This window comes from Helobdella robusta (assembly GCF_000326865.2).
Source record: "Helobdella robusta unplaced genomic scaffold HELROscaffold_17, whole genome shotgun sequence".
Taxonomy (NCBI): Eukaryota; Metazoa; Annelida; class Clitellata; order Rhynchobdellida; family Glossiphoniidae; genus Helobdella; species Helobdella robusta.
In genome coordinates this window covers 1,277,508-1,299,279 of record NW_008703942.1, presented here as the reverse complement: position 1 = coordinate 1,299,279, position 21,772 = coordinate 1,277,508, and the positions used below count along the sequence as shown (strand labels likewise).

Genomic DNA, 21,772 nt, shown 5'->3' with positions numbered 1-21,772 from the left:
CCCACATGGCAGCCTTCAACTCACATTCACTGCAAGAGGTAAGAAAGCATGAATCATCTGAACACTGCTGTTAGTGGCTTTTCATAATTCATTTAGGAGACCTTTGAATTTAATTTTTTCAGTTTTTATGTTATTCTTTGCGCGTATGTCGCTGTAATTAAGTACTGTTAACTAATTGAGATATGTAAATGCGTTAGAAATTAATTTTAGTTAATTTTTGAAATGTTGAAGCAACATAAAAAAATTTAAAAACTTTTTTCTTTTATTACAAGGCACCACACGTTTTCGTATATTAATTTAACAAATCTTTCACGTAGCATGTACAAAGCTCACAACAGAGACAAATACACGTGGTTCGCACACGCTGCAGACAAACACACACAACAACACACACACACATACAATGTTTAGATCAATAATATGCAGTTTCCAACAGTTGCATGGTGGATGCGTAAACCGCATATATAAGGTCACTGAACTGATTCATTTCAAGCCATAATATGTGCTATAATTTAACTACATGATGCAAACAAAAAGCCCAGTGAAAATTTCATGAAACCGTTCAAAAGGCTATAAAATGAAAATTCCAAATGAACATTTAAAAAGAGCAGACACATCTTACGAGCGTAAGCACTCGCGTGTGATCAATAAATGGCACGCTAATAAATTATAATATATAAAACTTATCGTATCGTTAACAAAAGTATGAAAATAATTTAAACATTTGATATATAAGGTACGAAGGTACACATTAAACGCAGCGCCTCACATCCACGCGGAAAATTTACCAGTTTTGTTCACCTCAGTTTGCGTATAGCTAGCTTACGAGAATCTTGCAATTTTGAAACATAAAAAACTAAACCATACGAAAAATCCTTAATTCAATATCAGTCTCCGCACATAACAAATTCAACAAAACACTTGAGAAGCATAGACTCACGCCCCGCAAATTGGATTTGAAAAATTCGTTGAATGACATAACAATGAAACAAAAGCCAAATTTAAAATTGTTTAAAAAATTCAGCAATAAAAACTTGGTGTAAAAAACATGAAAAATGGCAAAACTTGCAAAGATAAGCCAAAACATAACGGGGACTCAAATTTACTTTACTCGTCAGATGCTTTCATCAAACCACTTTTGGACTATTCAATAAAGTAACTTAGAAACACATTAAATTCAATTAACATTATCTATGGGTTATACCTTGATATTAAGAAATACTTTGCATAACGCGTCATAATTTCTATGAAAGACTTGGAAAATCTTTCTCATCATCCACGTTAGGCGTAGGTTGAAGTTTTTGTTGCAGTTTTTTGAGACCACCCCGACCTCCAGCCTCTCCACCTCGACTTCCTCTGCCTCTGCCCCTGCTTGAACCACCTCCTCTACCAGTTCCCATTTCACTGTTGAACTTTATCTCTATGGGGAGTAGATGCTTTTTTGCATGTCCTTCACTTTCTTCCTGTTAAAATACAAAAACCAAGAATTTTTAATAAATAGCTACCAAAAACGCATCAAAGATGTTCAGATAATCAAATTTACTAGCTGTGATATAAGACAAATATTAACAATGTTTATAGCTTCTTACAATTTCATCTTCTGTATTATGTACACCTTTCTCTTCTTCTTTTTTTTTCAAAGGAATCATCTTCTTCCACTTGGCCTCATCGCTACAACCTTCCCCAGCTTTTCTCAAATTGAACTCTGCTTTAATTCTCTTACTTTCTTCAATTGCTTTCCATTCATCCAAAGTCATCTCTTTGATTTCTTCCTCAGGCATTTCTTGATCACCATTTACTGCAGCTGGCTCTGTATTTCCATCTTGCAGTTTAGGTTGCTGTTGAGAATCTTCCTTATTTCTAGAATTAAAAATTAAAGTGAAACTATGATAGATACAAATAGAAGAGTGCACATTAACTAACGCATCCTCCATTTTGACATCCTTTGTCATGCTGGCAGACATCTGATCACTAGAAATCAAAAATAATGATCACATAAAATGCAAACAAATGTTATTTGATAGTATGCAAATTACCAACTCGATGACTTCAGCATTCGATCCCCAGTTATGAGCTCCAGCACCGTCTTTTTTATCTAAACTTTTCACACCACTACAAAAATAGTGAATAATTCCACTTTAACAGTTATATATGTGAATATATTTTATTATTTTGAAAAAACAACATTAGTGGCTTAAAATGAAGTAATTAAGTTTTTATATTATCATTATCCTAAAAAACTTTAAATAAAAATGATAACCAAAAATGCAAAACACATTAAAAATAATAATCTACTTTCAGACTATACTTGAAAATAATATTTCATTTTTTTGTTGTTAAAAAATTCACAAATTCCCCACAGATCATATCAAGATGAACGAAAAAATTAAGGAAATAAATGTTTTAAAAAGTATAAAAAATTGTTATCAACCTTTTCTCATTACCACTATGTCTGTCAAATTCACGCCTGTTTCTGTCTGGTCCTCTTCTGTTGAAATTGGTACCTCTCCTGAAACCTCTGCCCTGACCTCTTAAACTTCCAGTGGGAGCTTCAGCCTTTAAGTTTTCTTTATGTCTAGTCTGTGAAGAATTGCCATCAAGTTTCTGTCTGGAGCTTCTTGAGAGTTTCTCTTTGAATCCCTCCAAGTCATTTTCTGTTATAAGTGTCTCATTTGATTCTAGAACTGAATCATCAGCCGTCATTTGGCTATTTTGTAGACTTAGAATTACTTTGTCAGGTTTGTACCTATAATAAAATATACATATAAAAATATATATATATATAATGATCTTTTATTTAGCAATTCCAAAAAATAAAAAATAGTTATAAACAATAATTATATACTGACTGACTATATATATATATACATATATATATATATATATATATATATATATATATATATATATATATATATATATATAGTCAGACATCATTATAACAAATTTCTATACAACGAAAATCTCTATATACAAATTTTTTTGCTCCTTGAATTTTTACATATTAAACCGTTTTTATAGAACAAAATTAATTTCTCTATAAAAAACAAAATTTATAAAAGTCAAAAAAATATCTGTTGAACATAGTAAGTTACATTTTTACCTTACTGACTTAAGTATTATGCATGCATATAAAGTGCATATATACGATATTATGTTATTCTTCATATTTATTGCAATTATACTATATATTATTACTTTTTGTTATAAAAATAAATGATTAGGAGGTTGTTTTTAATAAATATATAAGCGTTACAAGCAATATAAAATTTTTTCCTGATAAAATTCTATATTACAAAATTTCTAAATAACAAATTTTTTTCCTGGAACCTTTAAGTTCATTTTACGTAGGTCCGACTGTACACACACACACACGCACACACACACATAGTTATTCATAAAAACATAAAAAACAGCGTTTTCTTCATTATTCAACTAATACAAAGCTTAGTTTCTCACGCAATGCTAAAACCCCTAGTTAGATTTTGAGCTTCTTATGGTACATTGTTATAGCAATATTGAATTTATAACAAGTCTAATAAATATTGTAATGCATGTTTTATAACACAGCACATATTGATTATATACAGTAGATTTAAGTTTTGTAAGTAGGAAAGTACTAAAGGGACTGTCTGCTAGTTTATTTTGCTTTTTGTTCAGACAGCAGATGAGTGTGCAGCAGAGGGTGAAAAGTGACGGTGTAATGTACAGAAGTGCCAGAACAGACAAAGAAAACTCCACGTGTAACATAACATAACTCATATTTTATGACATTATATTTTACCAAAATAATTGGTACTTTATCTAAAGTGTCCAATTTTGTTGGTCCTGCTTGCATCTATCCACAACAAATTCAAAATAACAATGTTTTTGAAGCAATTAAGGTAGAGAAAGTCACATCGTTTCAATATCTAGGGGATGTTCTGGATTGTACTGGAACAGGTGAAGCTGCCGTTCGAGCATGCATACGTGCAGCCTGGAATAAATGGCATCTCCTTGCCTCTATATTGATGCGGCGTGACATCCCACTACCACTACGATCAAGACTTTATAAATCTGTGATATGTCCGGTGTTGTTATATGGTGCAGAAACATGGCCAATGACAACCAAACTGGAACAACAACTTCAATGAACGGACATGAAAATGGTGGTTTGGTCATGTCAAACGAAGTGGAAACAGTGCCACAACTTCTCTTGCAGATGTTGAAGTACCTGGCACACGTCCCAAGGCCGTCCAAAGAAGTCCTGGTCGCAAACAATGGAACAAGACATGAAAGCTCTAAATTTAAATTAAATGGATACAACTGATCATCTAATTTGGCACAAAAAGTTGATGGCAAAAAAACAACGTCCTACCTCTGGGGAACTGGGTCTTTGGACGCAAAACGAAAATTGATTGATATTTTATGACAGGGCAATGGTAATCTTGCCCTAACATTGAATCATATAATAACTACATTTTTTTTACATTTTTTACATACATTTTTGAATTTTGAACGGTTTGGCTGCATTTTGTTCGATGTTATATTGTTAATTTTGGTATTAATTTATAGTTAAAATTAGGAGAAGTATTAATATATTTTTATTTTTAGGATTAACATTAAAATTAATTAAATATTTCGAAAATTAATTAAATGGTTTAAACTGTATTGGTAATATATACGTTTGTTATTTTCTGTTGTGAGTTTGTACGATTCCAAAGGTTGTTTTGTTATCTGGAATTTTACAATGGCGAGTAAATGTACAAAGTGCGCAAAAGTTACTAAAGACGGTGTGCAATGTGTGCAATGTTTTCAATGTGAAAATATTTTTCATGCAAAATGTGTTGGAGTAAATGATGAGGTTGTTGAGGTAACACGTACTTTGTTGAATTTCAAATGGTACTGTGATATTTGTTTGAAGACGGTATCCAACATTAGATTATTGACAAAGACAGTAAATGATAATAACAATGAAATCAAGTTGAAGGTGGATCAAATTAATGCTGCGAATATTTCGTTAAAACATGAACTGGACATAATCAAAAATATGATTAAAGATAATGATTCAAAATTAGAAAAGCTTGATGAACCAGGTTCCAAGTTAAGTGTTGAAATTGATCATTTTAAAAGTGAATTGCAAAAAACATGGGCAAGTGTTGTTGGCCAGGAGGTTAAAAAAGGTATGCAAAGCATTAATGTTGAAGTAAAAACAGTACAAAAAACATTAGATGAGGCACAGGAGATAAAAGAGAGAGAAAAAAACATTATGATGTTTAATGTAACTGAAGGAGATAATGACAGAGATCGAGTCAAGGAAATAATCAAGAAACTGTCGAGTGATATCAAAGATTCTGATATGAAAAGAATAATAAGACTGGGTAAAAGGGTTGAATCAACAAATAGGCCAATTTTGATAGTGATGGATAACATTTCAGCTAAAGAGTTGGTGATGAAGAGTTCATACAAACTTAAGCAAATGTCTGAAGAACTTAGTAAGGTATGGATTGCCAATGATCTGACGGCTGAACAGAGGAGTAAATTGAAAAGTTTGATTGCTAATGCAAAGTCAAGAGAAGCTGCATGTACGGGAGGTTTTTTATACAGGGTCAGAGGACCTGTGGGAAAGTGGCGGATCGTGAGTTTCAAAAAGTCATAAAAGGTAAAGGTAAAAGTCATAAGAAAAACAATGGTTGTAAAATGCTTAACAATGTTAAAATAGGACTAGAGCTTTTGAATATTAGGTCAATTTTGTCGAAATATGATAAAGTGTATGAGGTAATTTGCGATGGTTTGGATATCTTAGTTTTGACTGAAGCATGGCATGGGTCTAGTAATGAAATTGCTGTTAGGCGGGCAATGCCACCAGGTTATAATTTTGTGAATTTTGTCAGACCTCATGATCCATTTCATGGTGGATTAATAATTTATTTTAAAAAATGTTTTAATTTTAAACTCATCAGATTACCTGTGTTAAAGACTTTTGAGGCATTAGCCATTAAATTAAAAATAAATGGAACTCATATTGTTTTATTGGCTGTTTATAGACCAGGATCGGCTTTAATTTCATCTTTATTCTTTCAGGAACTGGTTGCTGTTTTAGAGATAATATCCTTGCTTAGTAACAATGTTGTCTTAGCTGGTGATTTTAGTGTGCATGTAGAGAAACACATGGATCCTCACAGTGTGTCATGTGAGATTTTGGTAATTTTAATCTTGTTAATAGAATAAATGAACCAACGCACGAAATAGGAGGTGTGTTAGACCTGATTATCACTTCTATGTCTTTTCCAGTTTTCGATATTAGAGTTCTGCCTCCGGGAGTTTTCTCTGATCATGGTTTGGTTCAGGCATGTTTATCAATTGATCAAGTTAAAAGAATGAAAAAAAAAGGATAGTTCGATCTTGGAAAAACATGAATCACGATCGTTTTATTTCTTTGGTTCTTGATTCTCCTTTAAATAGATTATGCCAGGTTGGAAATACTGATGATTTATGGAATTTATTTGAAAGCGAAATGACGAAAATCACTGAAATAGTTGCACCTTATCGTATGGTTGAGGTTAGAGATGATCCGATGGCACCTTGGTTTGATTCTGAATGTAGACGGTCAAGGCTTATTGTAGAAAAATGGAAAAACGATATAGAAAAACGTTGAAGGAAGAAGATAAAAAAAACTGGGTAATGGCCATGAAAGCAAAAAGTTTCATATACACTCAAAAGAAAAATCTATATTGGAAGGAGCTCGTTAAGGAAAATCAAAATAATCCAAAAAAAATTTGGAGTATTATTAATAAATTGCTGTGTAAGGAAATTGGTAGTAGCAGTTTAAAAGATGCCACTGACCATACAGCTCAAAAATTTTTAACGTTTTTCAATAATAAAATAGATAAAGTTCGAGAATTGATGAAGACTGCGGATTATCCAAATTTCAATCAGTCAGAGTTCAAAGTTGAAAATGTGTTCTCTACTTTTCCAGTATGCACTGAAGATGATGTTAAAAGAATAGTTCTAAGTTCTCCATCAAAATCATGTTCGTTGGATATTTTGCCTACGCACATTTTTCAGAAACATATAAATTTGTTTACTAGGTTTTTAACCAGTTTTATTAACCTTTGTTTCAAACAAGGCAACTTTCCAAACAGACTTAAACATGCGATTGTTACACCGCTGTTAAAAAGACCAGGCATGGACATTAATGATTTAAACAACTATAGACCAGTGTCCAATCTTTCGTTTATTTCAAAAGTGATTGAGAGAATTGTTGCCAAGGAGCTGTTGACGCACATACGCCGGAACTATTAATTGCCTGTGTTTCAGCCAGGATATAGACAACATCATTCAACGGAAACGGCTTTGTTGCAGGTTTTATTGGTTTTGTTGGAAAACATCGATGTTGGAAATTCCTCCATGCTGGTATTTTTAGATATGAGCGCAGCTTTTGACTGCGTTGATCACGATATCCTCTTAAGACGACTGGCGATCTGTTTTGGTTTATCAGGTACAGTGGAATTATGGTTTCGGTCTTATTTGTTACAGCGAACACAACAGGTGTTATTCATGGATGATTTATCGGCAATTCATTTAGTTTCAACTGGTGTGCCACAGGGCTCGGTGTTAGGACCAATATTATTTTTGTTATATACGGCCGAGATTTTTAATATACTGGATTTTCATGGATTTATGGGTCACGCTTTTGCAGACGATATTCAGATAACAGTAAATGGACCCCCAGAAAGATTCCAATCTATAGTTGATAACTTTGTCCAGTGTTTATCGGATATTAATGACTGGATGGCAACAAATCGATTGAGGCTAAATCAGAGCAAGACTCAACTGTTGCCAGTTGGTACATGGCAGCAGCTTTCTAAGATGAGTATAGATTCTGTTTTGATTGACGATTTGAATATACAGTTTTGTTCCACAGCAACTAGTCTAGGTTGGATATTAGATTCCAGATTGACAATGGTTGAACATATAAAATTTTTATCCAGAGTATGTACTGTTCAATTACGAAAATTGAATTTGATAAGAAGATCAATAGATAAAAAAACGGCTGAATGTTTGGTTCATGCATTCATTCACTCGAGACTCGATTACTGTAATAGTTTGTATTATGGATTGCCGGAGAAGTCAATTGCTATGATTCAGTCTATTCATAAGCGTGCAGCAAAAGTCGTGGTTGGTGGGGCAAAGTTTGATCACGTAACTCCTATATTTAAAGAATTGCACTGGTTGAAGATTGAAAAAAGGGTGATTTTTAAAATATCTATGATCATGTTCAGATGTTTGAATGGATGCGCACCAAAATACTTCGTTGACAAATGTTTGCCACGAGTGGTTTCTACACGAACAATTCGACTTCGGTGTGATGAATTGAATTACATGATGGTTCTGCCTACCCGTTTGAAGATTGGAACAAGAAATTTTTCAGTTTGTGGACCAGCTGTGTGGAATAGCCTTCCTTTTTATTTAAGAAATCATGAATTAAATTTAATTATGTTTAAGAAATTATTGAAAACTTACCTGTTTTTGTTGTAACAAACAATTTATGTTTATTATTTATTGAATTTATTTCTAGATTTTATAGATGCGGTCATTCATGAATTTATTGCATTATTTATGATGGCGCCTTTGAGATAATAATTTAATTGGCGCTGTATAAATGTCCTGATAATAATAATAATAATAATAACTATAATATATATATATATACATATATATGTTGGAAGGAGACAATATTTTATACAGTATTGTATGAATTTTACCGAATTTTTGGCATTAATCAACAAACTTTAAATTAATTAATGCCAACAATTTGGTAGAATTCATACAGTAATGTGTACTATATATATATATGCATTTTCAGCATTGACCAGTTTTTGGTTCAATTTTATTTTGAAAAATAAAACCAGAAACTGATTGAAGCTGAAAATACAATGAAATTTCTTAGCAAATATATATATATATATATATATAATTTTGAACCATGAAAAATAAAATTACTAATTGCTTCACCTTATATCTGCAGACTTAGGCCTAATGATAGAAGTTGTAATTTTGCCATTGGGAAGGTTTTCTTTTCTGCTACTGCCACCTTCATTTAAAAAATAATGAAATATTTTACGTATATAAATTCAAAGTTATACAAAAACTTGATTTTATTAAAGATTTTAAAAACAAATTTATGTGAATCTGTAGTGATTATGTGCAGAAATATCAATGCCAAACAATCTTACACTTGGAGTGTAACTTTTATCATATGATAAAGCAGACCCTCAATATAAAATTCAAGACATCAAAATCTCAGCCTGAATAACCACATAAATGTTTGACATTTTTTTCTAAATTGATTAAATAATTAAATATAATTAAACATCATTTGATATTTGAATATTTTTATTAATCAAGATACAAATAAAAAATAGTTTTTATTTTGTTAAAGCACAGAACTAAATGTAAGAAATACATTAAAAAAAAGTATAAGCTGACAGTTCTGAGCCTAATTCTAATTAGGATTAAGACTGTTGTAGATACAACTGTTGAGAAATATCACTACATTTTCAGTTGAATTTCATAAATAACAATCATGGACTGACAATGTCACTAAAGCCATTAAATGAGTTGGGAACAAAAGCTGAAAACACAGCCATATTTCTTAAACATATATATGTATATATATATGTTACACATATATGCACACATATATATATATATATAAATATATATATATATATATATTAACATACATTTCATTACATCCATATCCATATATAATAAACCTTACGAAGTCTTTTCAAACATTTGTTTTTGGTTTCACTGTTTAACTATGTTGCATTTTCATAACACTTGGTTGAACACCAATCACTTGTAGTTTGTACTTTCTACTTACCAACAACAACACTATTCTGATATTAACATTTTTATAAGATCACATGAACCTAACATACTACTAACAAATAAAACTTTGAAATTAAAAAAAAACTGGAAATAAAACTAAGCTCATGCATGCAATTGTTAAGAAATATCACTATATTTTCAGCTTAATTTTATAAATTATAAATCACGAACTGACGAGCCCTATGCTTTCATTTAATAATTAACCAATTTTTGGAGATTTAGGCTAGTGGGTTTTACAACTGCACTCATTAAATTTTTCTCTCTTATGTTATGCACATTTCATTTCGCATTAATCCTATGGAACTAATAAGTCAATAAAACAAGAGACATTTTTAAATAGAAATAATTATTTTAATTTTTAATTGAATTAATTAAACACATCAAATATTAAAAAATATTAATAAGTCAACATATTCTAATGCTCAGTCATTGAACATGAACAAAATTCCTGCAGAAGTTTTTTGGTCTGGTTCGTTAATTCTGTTCAACTACCAAATTCTATCATGTTCCATGGGAAACTGAAGCAAGTGCAAGAACCTGCTGCTTGCACTTGACCTTTATAACAATTTATGACTCATAGACACATTTTAAAAAAATTCACAAACTTGTCTTTTTTGAATCGTCTGATCTTCTTACTGTTTCTAAGCCCACACCGACAGCTTTTGAATTTTGATTTTTGCCACTTTTATTTTTAGTATCAAGTGATTTCGCTTTTTTGGTTCCTTGTGATTGCAACTTTAGTTTTTCAGCTTCATCTTGTTTTAATTTAATAATATCCAACGGATCGGAATCTTCGTCCCCATCAAACAAAGCAAACTTGTTAGTTATTGCAATACCGTAATGTTCTTCCATCTTATTCAATGAACCTAGATGTAAGCAGATTAAAATGAATTACAAAGCATAGCACTGAAACGTCTCCATCTTTAGTAGCATTTTTAGAATATTTTATTGCCAAGTAAAATGATGAGGCGTTTCATTTTAAGAATTGATTATATAGAACTGTTCATTATATATGTATACATATATAGTTACAATTTTAAAGCCAGCATTTTTTGTTCTCGTGAAACGAACTTTTGTCCGGCTCAGTTCAATTTTTTTTCCATTTTTCCAGTGTTCAGCTGATGAAAATCTACGTGTTATACTATCACATATATGGTATTTTAAAAGTATACGGTTATACAAAACTTGACATGTTTGGTTGATTGTTAACAAACATAAATTGTTAAATTTTTCGTAATTATGTCAATTTATTTTTTATTTATGTTTACAATATTTGAATGTTTTCAACATATTTATGTTTAATGTTTGGAGTTGCATTGTCTCTAAAATTTGCAATCTTTTGCACCGACGCTGAAAAGACATTTTCTTGATAGGATGAATCCAGTCGCTGTGTAAATTTATGGAACAAATAGTTCAAAAACTACTTATACAGCATTTAAATAATCATCAACTGTTGCTAAAATGTCAGTCAGGTTTCAAGAGATTTCACTCAACTGAATCCGCATGGATTAGGCATCCAAATGCTTGCTTTGATTGATGGCCATAAAATTTCAATTCTTGCATTACTACTAGACTTCAATTCAGCGTTCGATTGCGTCCATCATGCAGATTTTCTTAGAAAATTTTAACATTGTTTTAGCATTTCAAATATCGTCGTGAGGAGGATATTTTGCATTCAAAGTAGCCCAGCATTGCGAAGAGGAGCTTTCGATGCTTGGGTCACCGCGCTAGCTAAGTGTTTATTAAATTAAAAAAACTCCTACGCCACTGGAAAGGTAAGATGCACGAATGCACTCACACACAAAACGGTCTAGCCTTCTTTCATTCTTTATAAAGAAACTCTGTCAAACGCAGAACTAACATGTTATTCTATACAAAATTGTTATCTTAACTTCCTGACCACAAAAGGTGTAACACTCTCCACACCACACGACGCACATACACATTATGTATACCCGCGCAGTCACTAGCCTTTAAGTTTCGGACAGACGGTATTCGAGCAATGTTATCAAGTAATAACCACTCTACCGCTTGAGCTAACTCAGTGACTTTCATCACTTTATCATTTTGTTGGTTTTTATAGTTGAATAACAAAAATCCAATTTGCTAAATTTTTCTATGTGCCAAAATTTTACACCATATTTTCAGACTTAACGTCAAACGACATGCATATGAGATCATTTAGAGAGCACTCAATTGTATCCCCTGCTGAAACAGGTCCAACACCAGGAGGGGTTCCAGTCAGTATTAAATCTCCATGTTCTAAAGACATTCTACAACTAATCCAAGATATCAAAAACGGAATGGAAAATATCATGTCCTTTGTGTTTCCATCTTGCTTCAGTATTCCATTAACTTTCAGCTTAAGACTAACGTTTTGAAAATCTTTGATTTCATCTTTATAAATGAATCTGCTGACAGGGCAAGCAGTATCAAACCCCTTTGCAATACACCATGAATGACCAGCTTTCTTGGCTTTTGATTGCTCTGTTCTGTTTGTCATATCTAGAGCAAGTACATAGCCACCTATGTGACCAGCAGCTGAAGCTTCTGGTATATTTTTACCTGGTTTGTCAATAACCACACCAAGCTCCACCTCATGATGCAATTCTAGTGTATCTTTTGGTATCTGAAAGTATTCAAAGAATTATGTTGTACCAATTAGATACAAAATCATCTATGTGACCATAAAATAATAAGCTCAAAACATACCTAAAATTAAAATTATGCATTTTCGTCTTATTATTAACAAAAACCAGTAAAGTTTTGGTTTGACTATGAATTAAATCCTGAGTTCTGAAAAATATTTAACACCTTCTGATTATAATTTTGGCTATTCATTTGTAACTTTGTAAATTCATTTAGGTGAATTTATTTTTTTTATTCAATCTAAACAAGTTCAAAACATTAAAAAAAAATAAAAACATTTATTCATCAAAAAATGAATCAGCACCTGCATATCAATCATAACATCACCTTTCTTTAAATATTTTTTAATATAAATGTTAGAGAAAGATAATAAGAGCAGCAATATCAAAATGTGAATACCATCAAAAAAATACAAAAAATATAGTTAAAAATTTCTTTATTAAAAATAAATACTATAAATGTATCTTACAATAATGGATTGACCTTGTTCAATGTAAGAACTAGTAGGTTTCAGAAAAATCAGTGGTTCTGACGGAATTGGATTATTTAACTCAACAGCATGCTCCCTGTGAAAAATTATTTGAAAAGTTAAAAACATTTCAATTTTTTGCTTAAATTTGAATTATTATGAGAATTTACTTGAAACTTGAAAAACATTAAACTACTGTGATACATATAATATATTATATACATATTTAATTTAGTTTTGGTTATTCAAGTTTTTTTAGGATGTTACTGATTAGCTGATTACCAGTATTATTGATTACTTAAATTAAATAAAACCTAATACTCCTTTTAAAAGCAAAAAAATGCCATTATTTTTTTGAAAAACTAAAAAATGAAGAGGATTGTCAAATTTATTGAAGTAAAACTTTCATTTAAAAGTCAAAGCAAATTATTATTAAACACGAAGCAATGTGTACTGTCTCTAAACTAAACACTAAACAACAAAGATTGACTAAACATTCAGCTGAGACTACATTAAAATTTAAGTTGGCCTGCTGTGTCCTTTTTCTTATTTGTATGTAATGTATAAGACTGCGGACACATTAGATTACCATTACTTTACGATTATGATTACATTATTTAGTAATGATTATTACTACATTACAGATTACTTTCTTTCTAGTAAGCAAATAATAATGTGAATGCAGATGTCAACCAATCTGTCTCACATATGACACAAATGTTACATTCTTACGGTATCCATGGATTAAGTTATCATTGCATTTTCATTTGACCAGTCAGGCACGCACGAACGCAGGCATAGGCAGACCGCAGAGGCATGGCCAAGCAAATGTCCACAAAAATAAAAATATTTTTTGAAAACAGTTAGTTTTAGTATCATCGGAAAAATATGTTAAAATAAGTGAATAAATGAAAAACGAATTTTAAGTAATTTTCCACTGAATGAATAACAATAAATACTTGTACGTCCTGGCCGCCCCCACTATTTTCCTTCCAACTTGCCTGAAGTTGACAGCTTTTCTGGCACTCATGGCGACCTGACTGAACTTATTAGCGGCCAAACGAGCTGTCCTGGTTTAATTTTTTTTATTTATAAAATTAATAATTTTGTTATCTATATTTAAATGAAAATACGAAAAAAATACTATTAATTAAGTTGCTCTACCGTTCAAAGTGAGAATAATAAAATAAAAGTGAGAAAATAATGAAATTTTATAGTTCAATGTTTACGTGCAGCTGTACAACAAACTGTTGAAGGATATTTATAGCCTGAACGTCATCGTCCTATTGTACGTGAAGGTATGGTGGATAGATTTCTAATTTTTTTAATTTAATTTCTTTTCTAAAATTCGGGTGACCTTAATTTTTAATATTTCCGAACATTCGTTAATCTTTTCGTCTTTACATCGATAAAGCCATTAGTCTGAAGTTGTCCAATTAATTGTAAAATTAAAAAATAATCGAATTTTTTTTCACAGCCGACTGCTTACGTTGTGCAGTACATGGTATGATAGATAGATAGATAGAGTAGAGAAGCACATCTACACATACTTGTACGTGAGTACACCATACTTGAGTACACCATACTTGGGTACACCATACACAAATACACCATACAAGTACACTGGCCATATTTCGTTATTTGTTTTGTACTTTAATTTAATACAAAATACAACAACAACACCCATCGATTATTAAGTCAATAGTTATACAGGACCATGTACAACAAGCCTTTTGCAGATGTAAAATTCATTTATTTAAACAGTTTGTTCATTGTTCGTGATTTTGGGAGTTAATTCAGTTTTTTCTTCAAAGTTAATTTTTGATAGTTTTATGTTCATACTTTTAATAATTTCAATTTCAAAAGAATTGCAAATGGAGTGAATTTAGAAGTGAATTAATTTAATATATATTATAAAATAGAATAAAATAAAAAGTTGAATTTGATTTGAATATTAGACATTATTTATATGATGTGTAATAAATAATTATTATATAAATATATATATGTACCAATAACTTTAAATTTTAATAATTATTATAATGGGTGTGCAAATAATATGAGGTGTGTAAATAAAACATAGTAAGAGTAAGTAAAACAAATTTTGTATCTGCCATTTGCCAGATTGTTGACTATTAATTAATTTGCTTATGTTGTCATTGGGAAATATTCATAATGAAAGTCAATAAAATGTTTGCATTGTATTAAAAATTAACTATGTATTTATTTATTAATAATGTTGTTTATTAATTATTAAATACTCATTATTAAATCCAAATTATTTAAATTGAATATTGAAAAGATGAATAATTTGTTGCTAATGAATACATATTTAACACCTACAGAAGTTGCTCCTTGTATAATGCTGATAGAACTTATTAATGCAGTTTTTGTATTTAATGACAGTTAACAACAATTTACTATATATATCACAAAGTATAAATTAATGCTAATGGTTTAATTCAACTAATAAATAATATTGACACTGAGAAGTATGACTGATAAAATATCATGCCCCACATTGAATGTTGTACTAGTCAAAGCGATCAGGGCATTGTGCGAGGTCACAATAAAATTTGACCATACACTTGAAATTACAGGAAGTCTTCACATCCGGTTTGTTTGTAGCAGTTTTTTTGTTAAATAAATTGTATTTTTTAACTTTTTGTTTTTATTTAAATTTTAAAGTTGGGTATATTTTATTTATATGTAGTTTGATATTGATGTTTATTTGACTACTCTCATGTTATTTAAACAGTTCTGATGGTGACAAGGTGCTTACGTGCCTACTGAATGAGGACTGCATAAAATCGCCTGCCTCTCCACATCTCAATGACATCACTCTCAAATTAAATCTAGTGAATGCTGCACTGGCACTCAACAACATCGGCGTCATACACAGCAACAACAATGCCAACAACAGTAGCAACAATTCACTCAGTCAAGTAACTAATGATTCGTTAAGAAATTTATCCCTGCAGCAGAACATATCTCTCAAAAATCAGAACTTCTTTTCTGTTGATGCCTTCACCTCCAGACCATTAGCTGTGCTGTCCGTCTCGGATACAAACAACAACGGCAACAATGCAGCTAACAACGGCAACAACAATCCCACAAACATGTTGGCATCTAATGTTAATCCATTTATCATCAACCAGATCATATCACCAGGGGACACCAACAACAACAACAATGTGATGACGACCGGCACCAACAACAGCAGTAACAACAATGTCGGAAAGATTTCAAAGAATGCGAGAACTGCCGGCGGGGGCACGAGATGCAAGAAGAGGGTAGACACTGTTGCAAGGACGCTGGCCAACATTAAGAATGCATCTAACGATCACCACCAACAACAACAGCAACAAGCTCTTGACTACAACAACCAGATTGATGTTTGTTTGTTTGTTTTATTTTTGGTTAAAATTAATTTTTCATGTAAAAAATAGGAAAAGGCTGCATATCCACAGCTTTTTTTCAAAAAAATCTTTTCAAAAAATAAGCTCATTTATGGGTGATCTATGTTGTTACTTGGATTAGTTTGATGTTTCTATCACTGTTGGCATTCAAATAAACATTCAACAAAGTTTTCGTTTGAAGCAGTTGTGTTCATCTGTTGAAAATCTTGAACCTATGTGATAACGAACAAATGACGATTGTTGGAAGCTACAACACTGGTGTTGGAAATATAGAGATCATTGAAGTTATAACATCGGTGTCAGTAGTAACGAGCGTTAGAGTATTACAACAATATTTTATATATTATAGTATCATGCTTTGTATTGAGCAAGTATTACAACAATATTTTATATACTGCAGTATCATGCTTTGTATTGAACAACTAACCAAACATCATGCAATGAATATGTATGATCAATTACAGTTTAACTATGTTCCAAACTGGCTTTTGTGTCATCATTATTGTAATTTTTATGTAATTATTGTTATCACTGGATGGAATCATTGCCATCTTAATCTTAGTTGATTAACATAATAATCATCTACATCATCACATTCATTTTTTACATAATAATCATTCTAATGATGATGATTATTGCTGCTGTTGTACTGATTATAATTTGAATAATCATAATCAATATTTATCAACATCATCACTACACTCATCACCATCATCATCATCATTTCATTCCTAACAAACATCAAGATCATTCATGTTTTTCAAGTGACTTCTCATGTTATCACCACGTAGGCTCCCATAAAACTTCCAGACATACAAACTCTGGCACATCGACTTCCCAGTTATGAGGTTGCTACTGGTGACCTTGACACACAGGGACAAAAATTCAAGGTCAAATCTCCTGGAGCTGTTGCAATGGTAGCATTAAAACACTCCCCATCCACAATAAAAGTTTGTGCAAATTAATATTTACATTTGACTTTTTCTCTATTCAAAAGTATCTCTATTATTAAAAGATGGAATTGATTTATATACATTTTAATAATTTTTTCCTCGGTTTGTTCAGACTGTTTTGAGCCAATGTATTTGAACTTGCTTGATTAGTTCATTAAAAATGAGAACAGAAGGAAAACAATGGGAACCATCAAATGGAGGACAGCAAGATGGATGCCAAACTCCTGAATGCGACCTCACAGCAGCAGCAGCAACAGAAAGGTCAGAACAGAGTGAAGAAGTTTCAGTGCATGTTTTGTGGCATATTCCTATCTACGAAGTGCTACTTGAAGAATCATGTGAACGCCATGCACACAAGACTCCATGTCTACAAGTTGGCTATTTTCATTTAAGAAATATCCAACAACTATTATTTATAAATAATTTGTGTGAGTGTCTACCGGCAGATGTTATCTAAGCTGGTAAAGTTTAATAAATTTATCAGAAGAAATTATAGTTTAATAGATGAAGTTATTTTAATGATTGAAAAACATATTTTTGTAATAAATTTGTATATTAATAATCACGAACCTTTTCATAATGTGCTCTTTTTAAAAATGAATTTCTGTATTTAACCACCTGGCACATGAATGGCATAGGAATGATGAAATTTTCGGTCTCAACTCTTAGTCACCAGACTTTGTTTGTACAGCTGGCTCATGTGTTAACATGGTTATTTGGTCATTGCGTACTGTGGTGCCTGATGGATGGTGAGCTTCCGTTTGAAAGGCATCTTTTGAGTGGATAAACCTCAATTTACTTATCAAATTCTACAGTTTGAATCAGTTCAAAAATAAATAACAAGGCTTGTTATTCTGCAGAATTGGATTCATTAGAATATAGCAATGTGTTAATTGCTCAATAATTTTAAAATGCTTAGATAATTTTAAAATAAATTCTCTAGTAAATTTATCTTGTGTACATCACGTAATTGTGCACAAATGTGAAGTTGGTTAAGTTATACAAAATCAATAAGTTTTAGCAAGTAGGCTGCTAGATAGGCGGATGAGGATGAGATGTATGTTTCATTCAATGTACAAGTTATTGATTGTTATTTATTCATTCTTTTCAATCTAACAAGCAGTAAGTATAGAGCAGTTTTACGCTAAGTATTTGTTACAAAATACTCGTGCATTTGACGGTCCAAGGTTCAATTTACTTCATTCATTCTATGAATTTTAGTTTTTTTTCCATGCAATTACATAACAGATGTGACTTATGTGAGCACAGTTTCTACTCGGCTGGTGCAATGCGCATCCACAAGCTGAGAAATCATTGGATCGACTCGAAGAAACATCGGTGCTCAGAGTGCAACGAATCATTTCTCCTGCCCATTGAACTTCGCAAACATATCCAGAAAAGGCATGCAAGCATTGCTAACAACGTCAATGTCGCTCTCACTGCTATCAACAACAACAACAGTAACAATAACAATTTCATAAACAACAGTAATAATAATAATTCTTTAAATGCAAACAACACCATAGGAAACAATGTCTCTATTAATGAAGTAGCTGGAAGTTCAGGAATTAAAAGTGGATTTAATGACAACAGTAATAATATAAGCAATAATGGTTACATGAATGTCAGTGGTCCTGGCAACAACAACAACAACAACAATACGAACAACACCAATGACAATGATGGATTCGATTTCACAACAGCAGCCACAAGTATGAACACTTACTCCCTGACAACTGACAACCACAGCAACAACAATTTCCATAAAAATATCAATGATTACCTGGCCATGAATGCTGGCATCATAAATTACACAACAATCAACAACAATTTGGTTGAGGTCACAGATTTCAACAACAACAGCAGCATTAACAACAATAACAACATTGATGGCAACAACAATAACATGATTGATCACAACAACATTAGTAACAAGAAGGGAGCTGTTAACTTGACAATGAATTCTGACAATCAGGTGTTGAATGATGTGGAGCAGATGAAAATTGAACCTCAGGATCAACAGCACGATTTGGTCAACAAGAAACGAATCCTATCCACATCTGCCTCTGTAACTTCATCACTGTCGTCGACAACATCACTTCAGAATTTTGCCTCTGAAATTAATGGGCCTTCCTAACTGCCACATGTTTATATTCAGTTGGTTGCCCTGTTAGACAAGCAATTAATTTTAGCTGTCATCAATATATGTGGTCACCTTCCACTGAATTGTCTCATTTTCTAACTAGAACTTCATGAAAAAATTCTTTTCAAAGTATCCAATCCAGATTATTGTTTCTGTAAAAATTGTTGAGCCTATCAGAATGAACATGTATATTGCACTTTAATTTATTGGATCAGGAATTTGATTTTATAGAAGAAACACTGTTGTTACTTTGCGTGAACATATTTAATCTGGTGTCATGATCAGTTTGTGAAGTTGAGTAACTCATTTATTTTGTTTTTTGATTTTTTTGAAAACTTTAATCTTAAAAATTGTACATATATAATCAATCATATACCAATCATCTTCATAACATTTTTGAATTATACCCATTTTTGATAAGAGAGAGACCTTTGATTTAAAGTGAACATTGTTTTGTCGCTTGCAGGTTGGTTGTTGAAGAATATTACTGCAAATTATTATTGTTATTTCATTTCATTTTGTCTTGTTTCTTTCATTATGTGATCCTGTTTTGTTCATTTGTTTATTAGTTTGTTTGTTTGTTTGTTTATTTGTTTATTTATGTTATAAGAGGTGAGTTTGCTGTGTCGGATCATAATGTCAATTACTTGAATTTTTATTTCCTTCTTTCGTGAAATGTTCTTTTTTTTTAAAGTTTGGAAAGTTGAAGAATGAAAAAAATAAAAATTAAGAGAAAGAAAAAATATTCAGAATTTTAGATTTGTATGATATTCTACTCTCTGCTGTTTGTTACTTTTTGTTATTTAATTATTTCCATTTGTTTATTTTTAGTTGCTTATTATATGATTTTCTTTCCGTACGGGTAGCACCATCTGCTTATTATTTTATTGTTACTCTTAATTCATCACCATCATGTCGTCATCATTTGAAAGCCCGTCCGTTCCTTTTGGAAAGATGTTTGAAGGATAAATGAGTTTGGGCGGAAATATATTTAAGTGAAGTATACTTCGTGAGTTCTGCCTTACCTGCTTAACTTAACTTACCTGCTCTCTTCCATTGTCCGCCTGCATTGCCCGCTTCCACTGCCCAATTCGATTTTATTAAATTGCTAACTTTTCCAGTAAGAACATCGAGTAACGCAACGTTTACTCAATCATCTTCTTATCCTGATATTCTTGTAGAAAAATTTTTTTGATCCACGCGAAATGAGGATCTGAGCGCACATTATGGTTATGGTGTGGGATGGTTGTTGTTGTTGTCATGGTGGCGAATTAATGTTATGTTGCGTAACTATTTTGTAATGCATTTAGTTGGTTGTGCGTGACATGTGGTGATGTTGATGTTTTGGTGACGAGTGGTGTTGTGTTGATGTTGTTTTGTTGGTGATGTGATAATGATGTCACGGGCCAATGATGTTAGTTCATTTGGGTTCCATTCGTTTCTGGGCTAACTCAACTCACCAATATAGAAATTGTGTTATGTCATTCTTGCTTGGTGATTTTCAAGCATTGATGATGATGATGATGATTATTTATTTAAAAAATGCTTCAGTTTAAAATAATATTGGTCCTTCATCAGTTACCATTCTTCATTATTAATCTTTTTGAGAGTTGTTATTGTTTGGCTTAGTCATTTTTTGGGTTTTCATTTATTCTTTACTATACAACTTGTTGTAATTTTGTTTTAATTAATGATATATATGTTTATATATGTATGTTCGTATGTACATGTACGTATACATTTGTGAGCGCGGGTGCGTGCGTGTGAGTGTTTGTTTGCGTGCACTTGTGCGTTATTTTCCAATTTACCAAGTAAAGTTACGTGTTTACCAAGTAAAGTTATGTATTTATACAGTTGTTGAACTATGTTACAGACATGTGTAGTTAGCATTGTTTATAAATTAAGCCGATTTGAATATTTATGCCGTCGGCGGTTGAAAGTTTTCCTTCTCCGTTTCTTTCTACACTTGTCAACTGAAACTGATTTTTCTTGTTCGAATAATACTTATACTATCATTTTTTCACATTCGATACAAAATATTTAAATATTTACTTAAATAAATAAATAAATAAATAAATATAGATATATATATAAATACATTTACGCACACCACACACACACACAGACACACACACACACACACATGTATATATACGTATATAGATAGATACATATATACATTAATGTGTTTATTTATTTTTGTGGTTTCACTTATATATGTAATTTTTGGTATATAATAATGTTTATTTGCAGTCTGTTT

The 21,772-nt window shown here is 31.5% G+C and overlaps 3 protein-coding genes across 3 annotated transcripts; 1 reads left to right on the top strand and 2 right to left on the bottom strand.

Annotated features, from left to right (window-relative positions):
* Positions 1-244: 244 nt before the first annotated feature.
* Positions 245-10,825, bottom strand: HELRODRAFT_185440 (hypothetical protein). Its single transcript, XM_009015946.1, has 7 exons — positions 10,485-10,825; positions 8,998-9,076; positions 2,432-2,746; positions 2,041-2,112; positions 1,924-1,971; positions 1,590-1,860; positions 245-1,463 (listed from the first exon to the last, which is right to left on the bottom strand). The coding sequence occupies exons 1-7, from the start codon at positions 10,729-10,731 to the stop codon at positions 1,245-1,247; spliced, it is 1,251 nt and encodes a 416-aa protein (XP_009014194.1). The 5' UTR covers positions 10,732-10,825; the 3' UTR covers positions 245-1,244.
* A 1,185-nt stretch (positions 10,826-12,010) lies between these two features.
* On the bottom strand, positions 12,011-14,027 carry HELRODRAFT_186863 (hypothetical protein; the record flags this gene model as incomplete). The annotated part of the gene is made up of 3 exons (XM_009015945.1): positions 12,011-12,508; positions 12,998-13,094; positions 13,957-14,027. 3 exons carry the CDS (start codon positions 14,025-14,027, stop codon positions 12,011-12,013), a joined length of 666 nt encoding a protein of 221 aa, XP_009014193.1.
* A 1,464-nt stretch (positions 14,028-15,491) lies between these two features.
* Positions 15,492-19,506, top strand: HELRODRAFT_170128 (hypothetical protein; the record flags this gene model as incomplete). The annotated part of the gene is made up of 5 exons (XM_009015944.1): positions 15,492-15,613; positions 15,756-16,392; positions 17,208-17,366; positions 17,540-17,742; positions 18,618-19,506. 5 exons carry the CDS (start codon positions 15,492-15,494, stop codon positions 19,504-19,506), a joined length of 2,010 nt encoding a protein of 669 aa, XP_009014192.1.
* Between the last annotated feature and the right edge of the window lie 2,266 nt (positions 19,507-21,772).

What these genes read in the sequence shown, in the direction of transcription:
- HELRODRAFT_185440 (XM_009015946.1), bottom strand. Translation starts at nt 10,731, where the DNA reads ATGGAAGAACATTACGGTATTGCAATAACTAACAAGTTTGCTTTGTTT. An exon ending in CATAGTGGTAATGAGAAAAG is followed by an intron (nt 2,113 to 2,431) that starts GTTGATAACAAT and finishes CTATTTTTGTAG; the next exon opens with TGGTGTGAAAAGTTTAGATA. An exon ending in GATGTCAAAATGGAGGATGC is followed by an intron (nt 1,861 to 1,923) that starts GTTAGTTAATGT and finishes TTTTAATTCTAG; the next exon opens with AAATAAGGAAGATTCTCAAC.